Source organism: Bos mutus, chromosome 18 (assembly GCF_027580195.1).
Source record: "Bos mutus isolate GX-2022 chromosome 18, NWIPB_WYAK_1.1, whole genome shotgun sequence".
Classification (NCBI taxonomy): Eukaryota; Metazoa; Chordata; class Mammalia; order Artiodactyla; family Bovidae; genus Bos; species Bos mutus.
In genome coordinates this window covers 19,652,133-19,666,832 of record NC_091634.1, presented here as the reverse complement: position 1 = coordinate 19,666,832, position 14,700 = coordinate 19,652,133, and the positions used below count along the sequence as shown (strand labels likewise).

Here is a 14,700-nt window from a genome sequence, read left to right as displayed (position 1 = left end):
TCCCTTGGAGAAGTAAGTGGCAACCGCCTCCAGTATTCTTGCCTGGAAAATTCCATGAACAGAGGAGCCTGGCATGATACAGTCCATGGAGTTGAAAAAGAATCACATATGACTTGGTGACTAAACAACCACCATTTTCTCTTTGGGTTACCTCGTGAAGTTTTTATTTAGTAACATAGGAAGTCCTACTTCTGTATTAATATATCTACAACTGAGGAACAAAACATTGAATTGTAAGTCAAGAGAATCATTTATAATAGTCCCAATTCTGTTACTAACTTGCTGTATGATTAATATTTCTCTAGTCATAAATCTCATTTCTTAAAACATTTGATAATATCTTTATTATCAACCTCAATAAAATTGTGTGGAGCTCCTAATTAGCAAAGCATAAAGCACTGTACAAACGTAAGGAAGTTCTTACATTATTTAATTAATATATATACATTTCCAAATACCAGAGCATTCTGAAATAGCATTTTTAAAAAACATATTCAAGATATATCGAATTATTGCCTGACCCGTAAAAGCAACATCAATATTCAGTATCAGTCTTAAAATTTGAACATGAGTTCAAATGCTAGTTAAACCTCAACAAATTACTTTTTATTATAACATTATTGAGTGGTTACTATATGCCAAGCACTTTACATTAGTGCTTTATATTATTATTTTAGCAACCTTATAGTGTAGGTACTATTATTATTACTATTTCAGAGATGAAGTAATTGAAGCTTAAAAGGTTGAGTTTTATAGTATATATTATATATATAAATATATGTAAAAGGTTAAATTATATGCATAGACATGTATATGAGACTATTTATTAGGCATATATATTTATATAGAAAGCTATACACACACACACATGCACACACATGCTGAGTTTTAATCAGAATTCAGATGCAAAGTGTGAGACTGCTGTGTTATGCTGCTTCTTAACATTTTAATCTAACATATAATTCCTGCTAAAAGTCAAATTTGCTTCTATTAAAAGTAAATAAAAGACATTTGTTGGAAACCTAGTGTGTGTAGGAATGGTTCTTGTACTGGATGTACAAACTTGAAAGCTATTCTTGCCCTCTGGGGGTTCACATTCTAGGGGGGGTGTGGGTCAAGCAGTTTTTACCAGCATTTTTTAAATTTATTTATTTTTTATTGAAGGATAAGTGCTTTACAGAATTTTGTTGTTTTCTGTCAAACCTCAACATGAATCAGCCATAGGTATACATATATCCCCTCCCTTTTAAACCTCCCATCTCCCCACCCCACCCCACCCGTCTAGGTTGATACAGAGCCCCTGTTTGAGTTCCTAGGCCATACAGCAAATTCCTGTTGGCTATCTATTTTACATATGATAATGTAATTTTCCATGTTACTCTTTCCACACATCTCACCCTCTCCTCCCCTCTCCACATGTCCATAAGTCTATTCTCTGTCTGTTTCTCCATTGCTGCTCTGTAAATAAATTCTTCAGTACCATTTTTACCAGTTATTAATCAATGACAAAACTAAGACTCGAGTATAAAACACTACCAGTTCTACCCCTGTCTACCTGTGGACAGGTTATTTAAATTTTCCCAATGACAGTTTTATGTTACAGGGATGATGATAGGGACAAATTATTGAGAACCAGGAACCAAAATCTAAATATACTTAATGTAACACGTCTTTGACTTCAGGAAGTCTTTGAGGTAGCGATAGTAAAAATTACCCCTTTGGCCCTTCGTGTTTTCCGTGTACAGAATAGATACCACAAGGGTGGAGTTTACCATCCCCCTGAGAGAGAATTGGGCGCTGCCATTCTTTGCAATCCAGATAGCAGCAATTACATACTTCCTGAGACCAAACTTACAGCCTCTTTCTCAAGTAAGTTTTTACAATCCTTTGTGTCTATTTTTAGTTCTCCAGTTTTATCTTAGAAGCTTCAGAAAATGTGATGTTCATAGTGTCCCTGTGTCTGTTGATAGTTCTTATTCCACGACTAGTTTTTTAACTTGAGTTAAAATTTTTTCCCAAGCCTTTCCCTACTTTACAAAGAAAATGTTTTCATTTTCGATGTTAAAAATGTTCTTTGTATCATCTGCCCTTAAATAGTTGCAGCAAACCCACACAAAATTCCTGCAGAGCTGTCAGAATTTTTAAGCGATTGCTCTTGAGATGTGACTTGGTGCATTATCGCCTCCATAATAATATGGAGTACACATACTGTATGTGAATATTTATATGCAAAGTGTCACTTTAGGATATTTAGAGCATAAGTAACAAATGCAAGAGTTTTCAGAGCAACATTTTATAGTTTTTTTCTGTTTTGTTTATAGAGATATTGGCTGCTCTTGAGAACACTTGTCTGAGAGGCTTTTTATTAGTAGAGACATGTAAATTATATAAGATTTTCTTTTTACAGAGGCTGACACTTCTTGCCATTTTCATATCAACTTTTCTCTTTAGTCTAACATGGCAATTTAATCAGTTTATGATGCTGATGCAAGCATTAGTGCTGTTCATACTGGACTCCCTAGACATGTTGCCAGCAATGAAGGTAAGCTTTGCTTTCTTTTCTCAGTTGAGATGGTCATTGTTTAATGTTTTATATCATAGAATGAGCTCAAAATATGCACGTGCTTAATGATAAAGTTGAAGCTGCTTCTTAACTGTAATGTAAATATGTTGTGGTCAGTTGATGTTGAGTGATTTATACAGCCTAGTTTGATGATTTTAACTTTTATCTTGCTTATTTTACATTAAAAGACATATTTATTTGGAGCACAAGTGTCTGAGTCAATTGTCCTTTATAGAGTTTACTTAAATGTTAAAATATGGGATAGCTGTTTTAAAATGTGTTACTGTGTATTACCCCATCCTTTCTCCCCGCCAAGGAAATCAGTGGATGTGTAACAACTTTTCTGTGGTACTTTATAAAATGTTCATAGTAACGTTTACCAGTGTGGGATCTGAATCCCTGTTGATTGGCCAGAGGCCACCTATGAAATAAGAAAATTATGAAGGTAACCATTGTTTGTCTCCCAGTGTGTGCTGCTGTCATTTAACTGCATGGTTTTTGTCATGTGCAGAACTATGTTATGATGTATTGTGTATAATTTTAAGTTGCTCATAGTTACTATTCTAAAGTAACAGTAACTTAAGTATTTCCCAAGTACAATGAAATATTATCTCCAGACCTAGGGCAGCAATATAATCTCATAGAGAAGAGTTGAGCTCACATATTCCATGTCAGAAGAGGTGTAGCAATCTTTGAAAACTGACTGCATCTGAATTAGGAAACATTAAAATCAGTCAGCACAGAAAACACAGGTGGGAACCCATATAAGATGTCTCATCCATTGGAAGTTTGCCATCTAACTTGGAAAATGAAGATGTCTACACAATTAGATGTCTAATATATACATCTATATATCTATCTCTCTCTATATATATAGATAGATAGACGTCAATTTGTAGTAATACTAAGCACTAGCATTAGTGATCCAAAATCACTGCAGATGGTGACTGCAGCCATGAAATTAAAAAAGACGCTTACTCCTGGGAAGAAAAGTTATGACCAACCTAGATAGCATATTGAAAAGCAGAGACATTACTTTGCCAACAAAGGTCCATCTAGTCAAGGTTAGGGTTTTTTCTGTGGTCATGTATGGATGTGAGAGTTGGACTGTGAAGAAAGCTGAGTGCCGAAGAATTGATGCTTTTGAACTGTGGTGTTGGAGAAGACTCTTGCGAGTCCCTTGAACTGCAAGGAGATCCAACCAGTCCATCCTAAAGGAGATCAGCCCTGGGATTTCTTTGGAAGGAATGATGCTAAAGCTGAAACTCTAGTACTTTGGCCACCTCATGTGAAGAGTTGACTCATTGGAAAAGACCCTGATGCTGGGAGGGATTGGGGGCAGGAGGAGAAGGGGACGACAGAGGATGAGATGGCTGGATGGCATCACTGACTCGATGGACATGAGTCTGAGTGAACTCCGGGAGTTGGTGATGGACAGGGAGGCCTAGTGTGCTGCGGTTCATCGGGTCGCAAAGAGTCGGACACAACTGAGCGACTGAACTGACTGACTGAATTGAAGCACTAGAAGTCTAGAAGAGGAAAGTTATTTTTAGGCTAAAAAGGTTTCACAGAAATGAGATGCTTGAGCTGGACAAAAAATGAAGAGAGTATAATTTGGATGGAATGTGAGAAAGCAAAATAATGAAGGTAAAATACAGTAAAGAAAGCAGGTGGATAAAAGGGAAAAGAATCAAAAAAGAATGGATACTGATATGGGTATAACTGAATCACTTTGCTGTACACCGAATAACCAACACATCATTGTTAATCAAGTAAACTGCAACATAAAATAAAAATCTAAAAATTTAGAAAAGAAAGCAGGTGGATAAGCGAAAGCTAAAATGTATATGTGTGTATATGTATATGTGTGATATTGGATAATAATAATGGAACCCACGTGCCTGTAAAAGCTATATGTACAAATGAAGCTGAGTCCATTCCTGTTGGTTTATATTTGCTTTCCTGTTTTGTTAACTCTTTATACATTGCTCATGGAGACTTGCAAGTTGAGGGGAAGGAGTGCCCAGATGCCTCTGTATTTCTCCTTGTCATGCACTCCTAGGCCAGTCGGCTTCTTCATATCACTCCCCCCACCCCCAACAAGCACATTCAAAAGAACACTGTACACTTTAACATAAGTAAATTGATTTATTAGTTAATTAATAGAAGAAGAAATTTAAAAATAAATCATGAGCAATTTTGAAAATATAACTATGAAGTTTTTTTGTAGTATATAATTTTCTCTAGTGTATTTTTACAGTAAGTATCAAAAGCCCAAGAAAATGTGTTTGTCTTTTCACCAGACTTTCACGTCTTGAAATTTAGCATAAGGAAATAATCAAAGATGTTCATTTTAGTTGTATTGTAATAAGAAAAGTCTGGAAATGACCTAAGTCAATAGCAATAGAGTATTGTTAAATGAACATGTCTTAACTATGCAACAGAGTATTATATACAACCATTAGTATTATATATAACCATATTATATATAACCATATATATAATCCTTCTCCCTTTTTTTCAAAAATAAAACATGTATATAGAAAGGAAAGTTTCCAGAAATATATACATTAAAGTATTAGCAGTCATCTGATCCGTGGGTGGGGAACATCCCCTGAGGAAGGAAATGACAGTCCACTCTAGTATTCTTGCCTGGAAAATCCCGTGGACAGAGGAGTTTTGTGGGCTATAGTCCATGGGGTCACAAAAGAGTCAGATATGACTTAGCAACTAAACAACAACAAAATGTGCTTAGTACTCTTATTTTCTTTTTGTTCTATAGATCTCTTGAATTTTCCATAATGAACATTTATTATTACTTTTTAATTAGAAAACAATAAAAGATACTATTTTGGCACACACACAAAACTAAAGAATAATACAGCTGACTTATTTTATATTCAGTTCTAAACTTCACCGAACTTTTCATATTTGAAACTCTGTTGGTGTTAGAAGTAGTATCAGAATTTAAGAAGGAACAGTATCATAATGAAAGGATCCTGGCTTATAATACCAAGTTGCTACTATCAGTTCTGAAAATAACTAGCTCTTTAAGCTTTGTCAACTGATATAAGTTCTTGGAGCCTTAGTTTCTTCATAAACTGGAATCATGATCTCTAATCATGTCACATGGGAAAGAGTCAGAATAATTGATACAGAAAAAGATAATACAAATTCAGAGCCTGATGTGGTGATAAAAAATTATCTTTTTCAGTATGTGTCATCTTTTCATGGATGATGGAAAGTCTCTTACCATCAAAAGTGAAGTTTTCAGTGAGAAATGTGTACAGAATTTAAAAGTATAAAATAGAACAGTAAATGTTATTATTAAGCATGTAATTAATTCTGTTCCTTTACTAAGAATATAGAGATTACCTGTTGTGAAAACAAGACACATTAGTGATTAATACCTGGGAGGCAATTTTAAAATACTCAATAAATTATTTCCAGATAAAATGAAGTAAACGCACTTCTCCTTATTCCTCCTCCTAAGTACAATTAAAAGCAGCCCTAGATGTTATATAAAAAACAAACATAAGATTTTGAGAGGTGGAGAAAAGAAAGTAGACTGTGCCTAGAGACCTCAAGACCAAAGGAAAAACATGACAGTGAGTTCCCTCGATTTTCTCTTTGCTGTATTTATCTCAGACTAAGTACTAGAGAAGTTAACAACCAGGAAGTACTAATGGATTCAGAGGGGGGAAAAAGCCTCAAGAAAAGGGTGAAGCATGAATGCCACATGGAGAACCTCCAACTTCTAACTATTGGTAATAAGACATCCCTTCCCCTCTTTGCCAGGATGGTGTCAGCAGATGGCTTATGGGGAGCCTAAACTTTCATCTTCACCTTGCAGTAATGAGATACCCCCTTAAAAGTCAGCAGAGGTCAAATGGGCACCCTGGACAGCCAGTTCATCTGGAAATAATGAGACAGCATCCCTCTTCCCTCAGTGGCATGAGGCTGGGATGGTATCAGGAGGTCTGCTGACAATGAAGGTTTACAGAAGGTTCCAAGATCCATAATATCATATGGTACAATTGAAGATCATTTATTAAACTAAGAACCAGGAAAATCTCTTGAATGAGCAGGGATCAACAGGTGGCAACACCAAGACACACAAAAGTTGAATTATCTGACAAGGAATTTAAAGCAGCCATCATGAAACTGTCACTGAGCAATTACAGACGCACTTGAAACCAACGAAAAAATAGAAACTCTCAACTGAGATTTGAAAGATAAAAAGGAGAAGCAAGTGAAAATTTTACAACTGAAAAATTCCAATAATGAAAGTAAAAATCTCAGAAGATCAATTCAGCAGTGGACTGGAATGGTCAGAGGAAAGAGTCAGTGAACTTGAAGATAGGACAATTTAGAAGTTAACTAATTTGAACATGAAAATAGACTGGAAAAAGTGAACAGAGCCTCAGAGACCTGTGGGACCATAGCAAGAACTTGAATTCATGTAATCAGAACCCACAGGAAGGCAGAAAAGAGAAAACAAATAGAAAACAGAATGAACAAATAGCAAATGATAAAATAATAGATTTTAAGATCTAGCATAGCAATGATTATTTAGGGCTTCCCTGGTGGCTCAGACGGTAAAGAGTCTGCCTGCAGTGCATGCAGGAAACCTGGGTTCAGTCCCCAGGTTGAGAAGATGCCCTGGAGAAGGGAATGGCACACCACTCCACTATTCTTGCCTGGAGAATTCCATGGAGAGAAGAGTCTGGTGAGCTACAGTCCATGGGGTCACAAAGAGTCAGAGACGATTGAGCTATTAACACACACGTAGCTACTAACACACACATAGCAATGAAATACAATAATTTGAAGAGATGGGTCAAAGCAGATTAAAAATACACAACCAAAATGTTTTATATAAGAAATTCACTCCACACAAAACAAACAATATAGGAAGATTGAAACTAAATGAGTTGGAAAAGATAACACCATTGCAAATACTAACCAAAAAAAGTAGGAGTGGCTATATTAATACCAGATGAAATAGGCATGAGAACAAAGGAAATTACCAGAATACTGTATATTGAAAAAAGTATTCATCTACCAAGAAGACATGAGAACTCTAAATGCATATGTACTAAACAACAGGGCCACAATATATATGAAACAGAAACTGACAGAACTATAAAGGAGAAATGGACAAACCTACAGACAGGGCTGAGGACATCCGCAACCCTCTCTCAACAATTGAGAACCAGACAGAAATCATTAAGGATGTAGCACTGAGCAACACCATCAACTAACAGGCTCTAACTAACATTTATAGAACACTCCACCCAACAACAGCAGAATACCCAATGGATTGAATCAATGGGTTCAAACTAGAAATCACACAAAAAGGTAGGACACTTTCCAAACTTGGAAACTAAATAGTGCACTTCTAAATAATCTATGGGTCAAAAAGGCAGCCTTGAGAAAACAGTGAATTCAGTGACAACAAAAACGCAGCACATCAAACCTTTTGGGGTGCAACTGAAGCAGCACTAGCAGAGAAGTGTGTAGCACTGCATACTTACATACTTACGGTACTTACAAAGAGGAAAAACGCAGTTATAACCAAGCTGTCAACTTGTTGTTCAGGCACCAAGTTGTGTCTAACTCTCTGCAGCACCATGGACTGCAGCATGTCAGGCTTCCATGTCCTTCACCGTCTCCCAGAGTTTGCTCAAACTCATGCCCATTGAGTTGGTGATGCCTTCCAACCGTCTCCTCCTCTGTTCATCCCCTTTTCCTGTGTAGGGAATATGCTATGCACAGGCCTGTACTATAATTAACAGGGCTTCTTTGAAAAAGAAGGACTTTCTTATCACCCCCAGACGAAGGGCTGGGAGCAGTAAAAAGTATATCACAGAAAGACATCTTGAAAACAAGATGTGGAAGTATTGATGTGACTGATGGAAAACTTTTAGTGACTGTTCCCGTAACCAGAGCCTTGAGGGCATTGCTGAGAAAGGTTGTCACTAACCGAAGAGCTAAACAAAGTCCTGAAAGGCCTGAAGGCTTGACATTGAGGACTGTGCCTTGTGCATCTTTATCCCCAGTCTGAGATTGTAAAGAACAGATATCTCTAGAGCACAAACAAGGAAGTAGAAGTTAACAATAAAAGGCATGCAAGGATTAGGATCTGGGCTTTTGCCTGTAAATGGCATCAGACCCCCCTGAGTCTTTTTTTTTTCTGTATTTCTGAGTCTTCTTTTTCTTTATTCTTCTGTGGCACTCTTCCCTCAGGTTGGTTCGTTGTTGGTCTGGTCCCAACATTTGGCACCTGAACAGGGAACTGAACCCTGGCCCTCAATCTTTCCCAACATCAGGGTCTTTTCCCGTGAGTTGACTCGTCACATCAGGTGGCCAAAGTATTGGAGCTTCAGCTTTAGTCCTTCCAAGGAATATTCAGGGTTGATTTCCTTTAGGATTGACTGCTTTGATCTTTTGCCATCCAAGGGACTCTCAAGAGTCTTCTCTAGCACCACAATTCAAACACATTAATTCCTTGGCCCTCAGCTTTCTTTATGGTCTAACTCTCACAATCCGTACATGGCTACTGGAAAAACCATAGTTTTGACTATACAGACCTTTGTCGGCAAAATGATGTCTCTGTCTTTAATCTGCTGTCTTGTTCAGTCACTCAGTCATGTATGACTCTTTCCAACCCCATGGACTGCAGTATGCCAGGCTTCCCTGTCCTTCACCATCTCCCAGACCTTGTGTCAGTGATGCCATCCAACCATCTTGTCTTCTGTCATCCCCTTCTCTTACTGCCTTCAGTCTTTCCCAGCATCAAGGTCTTTTCCGGTAAGTCAGCTCTTTGCCTCAGGTGGCCAAAGGATTGGAGCTTCGGCTTCAGCATCAGTCCTTCCAATGAATATCCAGAGTTGATTTCTTTAGGATTGACTGACTTGATCTCCTTGCAGTACAAGAGGCTCTCAAAAGTCTTCTCTAACACTACAGTTCAAAAGCATCAATTCTTTGGTGCTCAGCCTTTATGGTCCAACTCTCGTGTCCATACATGACTACTGGAAAAACCACAGCTTTGACTAGACGGACCTTTGTCAGCAAAGTAGTGTCTCTGCTTTTTAATATGCTGTCTAGGTTGGTCATAGCTTTTCTTCCAAGGAGCGAGTATCTTTTAATTTCATGGCTGCAGTCACCATCTGCAGTGATTTTGGAGCCCAGAAAAGAAAGTGTCACTGTTTCCATTGTTTCCCCATCTATATGCCATGAAGTGATGGGACCAGATACCGTAATCTTAGTTTTCTGAAAGTTGAGTTTTAAGCCAGTTTTTTCACTCACCTCTGTGACCTTCATCAAGAGGCTCTTTAGTTCCTCTTCGCTTTCTGCCGTAAGGGTGGTGTCATCTGCATATCTGAGGTTATTGATATTTCTCCCTGCAATCTTGATTCCAGTTTGTGCTTCATCCAGCCCGGCATTTCGCTTGATGTACTCTGCATATAAGTTAAATAAAAAGGGCAACAGTATTATACAGCCTTGATGCACTCCTTTCCCAAGTTTGAACCAGTCTCTTGTTCCATGTTCAGTTCTAACTGTTGCTTCTTGACCTGCATACACATTTCTCAGGAGGCAGGAAAGGTGGTCAGGTATTCCCACCTTTTAAGAATTTTACACACTTTGTTGCAGTTCACACAAAGACTTTAGTGTAGTCAGTGAACCAGAAGTAGATGTTTTTTCGAATTCCCTTGCTTTTTCTATGATCTGGTGTATGCTGGCAATTTTATCTCTGGTTCCTCTGCCTTTTCTAAATCCAGCTTGTACATCTGGAAGTTCTCAGTTCACGTACTGCTGAAACCAAGCTTGGAGGATTTTGAGCTTGACTTTGCTCACCTGTGAAATGAGTGCAGTTGTGCAGTAATTTGACATTCTTTGGCATTGCCTCTCTTTGGGATTGGAATGATAACTGACCTTTTCCAGTCCTCTGGCCACTGCTGAGTTTTCCAAATTTGCTGGCATATTGAGTGCAGCACTTTACCAGCATCATCTTTTAGGATTTGAAGTAGCTCAACTGGAATTCCATCACCTCCACTAGCTTTGTTCGTAGTGGTGGTTCCTTAGACCCACAGACTCCTGGATGTCTGGCTCTAAGAGAGTGATCATACCGTCATGGTTATCCGGGTCATTAAAATCTTTTTTGTATAGTTCTGTATATTCTTGCCACCTCTTCTTAATATTTTCTGTTTCTGTTAAGTCCATACCATTTCTGTCCTTTATTGTGCCCATCTTTGCATGAAATGTTCCCTTGGGATCTCTGATTTTCATGAAGAGATCTCGAGTCTTTCCCATTCTATTGTTTTCCTCTATATCATTGCATTGTTCACTTAGGAAGGCTTTCTTATCTCTCCTTGCTGTTCTCTGGAACTTTGCATTTAGATGGATATATCTTTTCTTCTTTGCCTTCACTTCTCTTCTCTTCTCATTTATATGTAAGGGTTCCTTAAACAACCATTTTTCCTTTTTCACCCATTTCTTTTTCTTGGGGATGGTTTTGATCACTGCCTCCTGTACAATGTTATGAACCTCCATGCATAGTTCTTCAGGCGTTCTTTCAGATCTAATCCCTTGAATCTATTATCTATTTGTCACTTCCACTGTACTGTATAATTGTAAGGGATTTGATTTAGGCCATACCTGAATGGTCTAGTGGTTTTCCCTGCTTTCTTCAATTTAAGTTTGAATTTTGCAATAAGGGGTTCATGATCTGAGCCACAGTCAGCTCCTAGTCTTGTTTTTGCTGACTGTATAGAGTTTGTCCATTTTCAATTGCAAAGAATATTATCAATCTGATTTCAGTATTGACTATCTGGTGATGTTTATGTGTAGAGTCATCTCTTGTATTGTTGGAAGAGGGTGTTTGCTATGACCAGTGTGTTCTCTTGGCAAAACTCTGTTAGGCTTTGCCCTGCTTCATTTTGTACTCTAAGGCCAAACTTCCTTGTTACTCCAGGTATCTCTTGACTTCCTGCTTTTGCATTCCAGTCCCCTGTGATGAAAAGGACATCTTTTTGGGGTATTAGATCCAGAATGTCTTGTAGGTCTTCATAGAACCATTCAACTTCAGCTTCTTCAGTGTTACTGGTTGGGGCATAGACTTGGATTACTGTGATATTGAATGGCTTGCCTTTGACTGTATACCAGACCACCTTACCTTTCTCCTGAGAAACCAGTATGCAGGTGAAGAAGCAGCAGTTAAACTGGGCATGGAACAATGAACTGGTTCATATTGGAAATAGAATACATCAAGCCTGTATATTATCACCCTGTTTATTTAACTTATATGTAGAGGACATCGTGTGAAATGCTAGGCTGGATGAATCCCAAGCTAGAATCAAGCTTTCTGGGAGAAATATCAGCAACCTCAGATATGCAGATGATACCACTGTAATGGTAGAAAGTGTAGACGAAATAAAGAGCATCCTGATAAGGATCATGAGTTTGGGTAAACTCCGGGAGTTGGTGATGGACAGGGAGGCCTGGCGTTCTTCAGTCCATGGAGTCGCAAAGAGTTGGACACGACTGAACAACTGAACCGAACTCATAAGGATCAAAGAGGAAAATGAAAACACTGGCTTGAAATTCCACATTCAAAAAAACTAAGATCATGGCATCAGGGCCCATCACTTCATGGCAAATAGAAGGTGGGGGAGGGAGTGGAAGCAGTGACAGATTTTATTTTCTAGGTGATTTGTCCACAAAATCACTGTGGACAGACTGCAGCCATGAAATTGAGAGACACTTTTTCCTTGTAAGAAAAACTATGACAAACCTAGACAGCGTATTAAAAAGCAGAAACATCCTTTTGCTAACAAAGGTCTGTATAGTCAAAGCTATGGTTTTTCCAGTAGTCACATGGATGTGAGAGTTGGTCTATAAAGAAGGCTGAGCACTGAAGAATTTATGCTTTCAAATTGTAATGCTAGAGAAGACTCTTAAGAGTCCCTTGGACTGCAAGGAGATCAACCAGTCAATCCTAAAGGAAATCAACCCTAAATATTCATTGGAAGGACTAAAATTGAAGCGCCAATACTTTGACAATCTAATGCAAAGACCCACTCACCAAAATAGACCCTGGTGCTGGGAAAGATTGAAGGCAAAAAGAGAAAAGGTTGGCAAAGGACAACATATTAGATAGCATCACTGACTTAATGGATATGAATTTTAGGAAACTCCATGAGATAGTGGAGGACAGAGGAGTCATGTGCTGCAGCCCGGGGGGTCACAAAGAGTCAGACTCAGCAACTAAACAACAGCAACAAAATCACAAGTATGTAAAAGAAGAAAAAACTGATGAATTGGACTTCATCAAAATTAAAAACTTTTGTACTTCAAAGAGTATCACCAAGAAAGTAAAAAGACAGCTTAGAAAATGGGAGACAAAATTTGCAAATCCCATGTTTGAAAAGGGATTTCTAGGATATATGAAGAATTCTTATAGTACTTTCAATAGTTAAATATAGGCAAAAGCTTAGATAGATATTTCTCCAGAAAAGATATAGAAAGGTTCAATAACACATGAAGATGTTCAACATCATTAGGGAAGATTGGGAAATAAAAGATTGAGAAATAATGTATACATTAAATTATTGATTGTTGGAATATGATAAAATATTATAAACCATAACTGTAAAGGAATTTAGAAGAAAATTGAAAGCTATTAACAGCATTTGCCTATTTCTAGAATTGATTTATACCATTGTTTGCTTCCTCTACTTCATATATCTCCTTTCTTCTTAATATTATAAAGCTTAAAATGTTCTATACCTAAAAGGTGTAATGTTTTATTTTCCTTTCTTAGACTGTATTACTTGAAGCTAGGCGTGTCTTCTGCATTATTTAAAACTTGAGATGTATTCAGCCTGGGACCAACCCGTCAGCATGTGGGAGTCCCCAGATAAAATCTGTTTAATCGTCTGACCTTTGGTTGCTGCAGGTGACATGGCTGTATGGTATACAGCTCACAGGTTTACTCCTGGTCTGCATGCTTCAGTTTTTTAATTCCATGATTCTTGGATCATTGCTTATCAGTTTTAACCTTTCGGTATTAATTGCAAGAAAACTTCAGGTAGGACTTTTTTTTTTTTTGATCCTTAAACTTTTTAAAAAACATGTGTTTGTTTGGACCATGTCTTCATATAGGATACAAAGGAAAATTTATGACCAAACTCCCACTAAATCACAGTAGGGGCATTATTTTATTTTTTTTTTTTTTGAAGTGCATGCTATAGCACTGGTTTTCAAGCTCTCTGATATGTCATCATTCCTTTGTTTTGACATTATTATTTCCTAAAAAATTGGAATCTTAATTAAATTCAGGATTAGCCAGAGATACTTATTTGAATGCTGTTGGTTTAAAGTTGAAATAAAAGAGAAAAAAATGTGAATTTTTCAAGTGTGAACTCAAGAATGAGAAGAACCTATTGCTTGTGGGAAGTTTGTCACAGTCTTTAAAGTTGGTGGACACCTTGTTATTTGAAGTAGTAACACCCTTCTCCCTCATTCTTACATATTATATTATTATTATTGATTTTAAAGTCAGTTAAAATTAGCAGTTTTGAGAATTTGAGGTTCCAAATAAATAAATACCTTGGGGCACTTATTAGAATAACATGTTTGACATTCACCTGATCTTTGACTTTATTATACAATTAAAATTTCTTAAATTTACAGAAAATTTGAGTTGTCTTTTCCTTAACAATGTTGCAAAGCCTGTTCTCTGTCTCATAAGCATATGAGGAACATTTCTCATAATCACTTTTAAATCAAGAAGCTGTTTTGTTTTCCATTTGGGGAAGAATAAATCCATTTTCTTACTCATCTTTTGAGTGAGAATTGCTATGACAAATCCTCATAAAGATTGTAATAAATGGCTTCTAGCTGACTGTTAGACACTGTACATCTCGTTTATCCTTTTAACCTTAATTAGAAGTGAATTATCACTCATCTTTGAACTGTTTAGATATTATTATATTTGATAATCTGTAAAGTTATTTGAGTGTTATAATAAAACTATTATATATCAAAGAGCACAATTTATTTTTTGTGCTGGTGTTTTTATTTAATGGGTTATAGTCTGTGACATACAAATCAGTGGATAAATCATCAAAAGA

General features: G+C 37.1%; 1 protein-coding gene across 1 annotated transcript in view; it reads left to right on the top strand.

Moving 5' to 3' along the window:
* The window catches only part of DPY19L3 (dpy-19 like C-mannosyltransferase 3), a 74,587-nt gene that overhangs the window by 32,470 nt on the left and 27,417 nt on the right, over positions 1-14,700 (top strand). Inside the window, exons 7-9 of the mRNA XM_070388015.1 lie at positions 1,746-1,869; positions 2,408-2,542; positions 13,524-13,655. Of these exons, the coding sequence (XP_070244116.1) occupies positions 1,746-1,869; positions 2,408-2,542; positions 13,524-13,655 (391 nt within the window). The remainder of the gene's footprint in view (positions 1-1,745; positions 1,870-2,407; positions 2,543-13,523; positions 13,656-14,700) is intronic.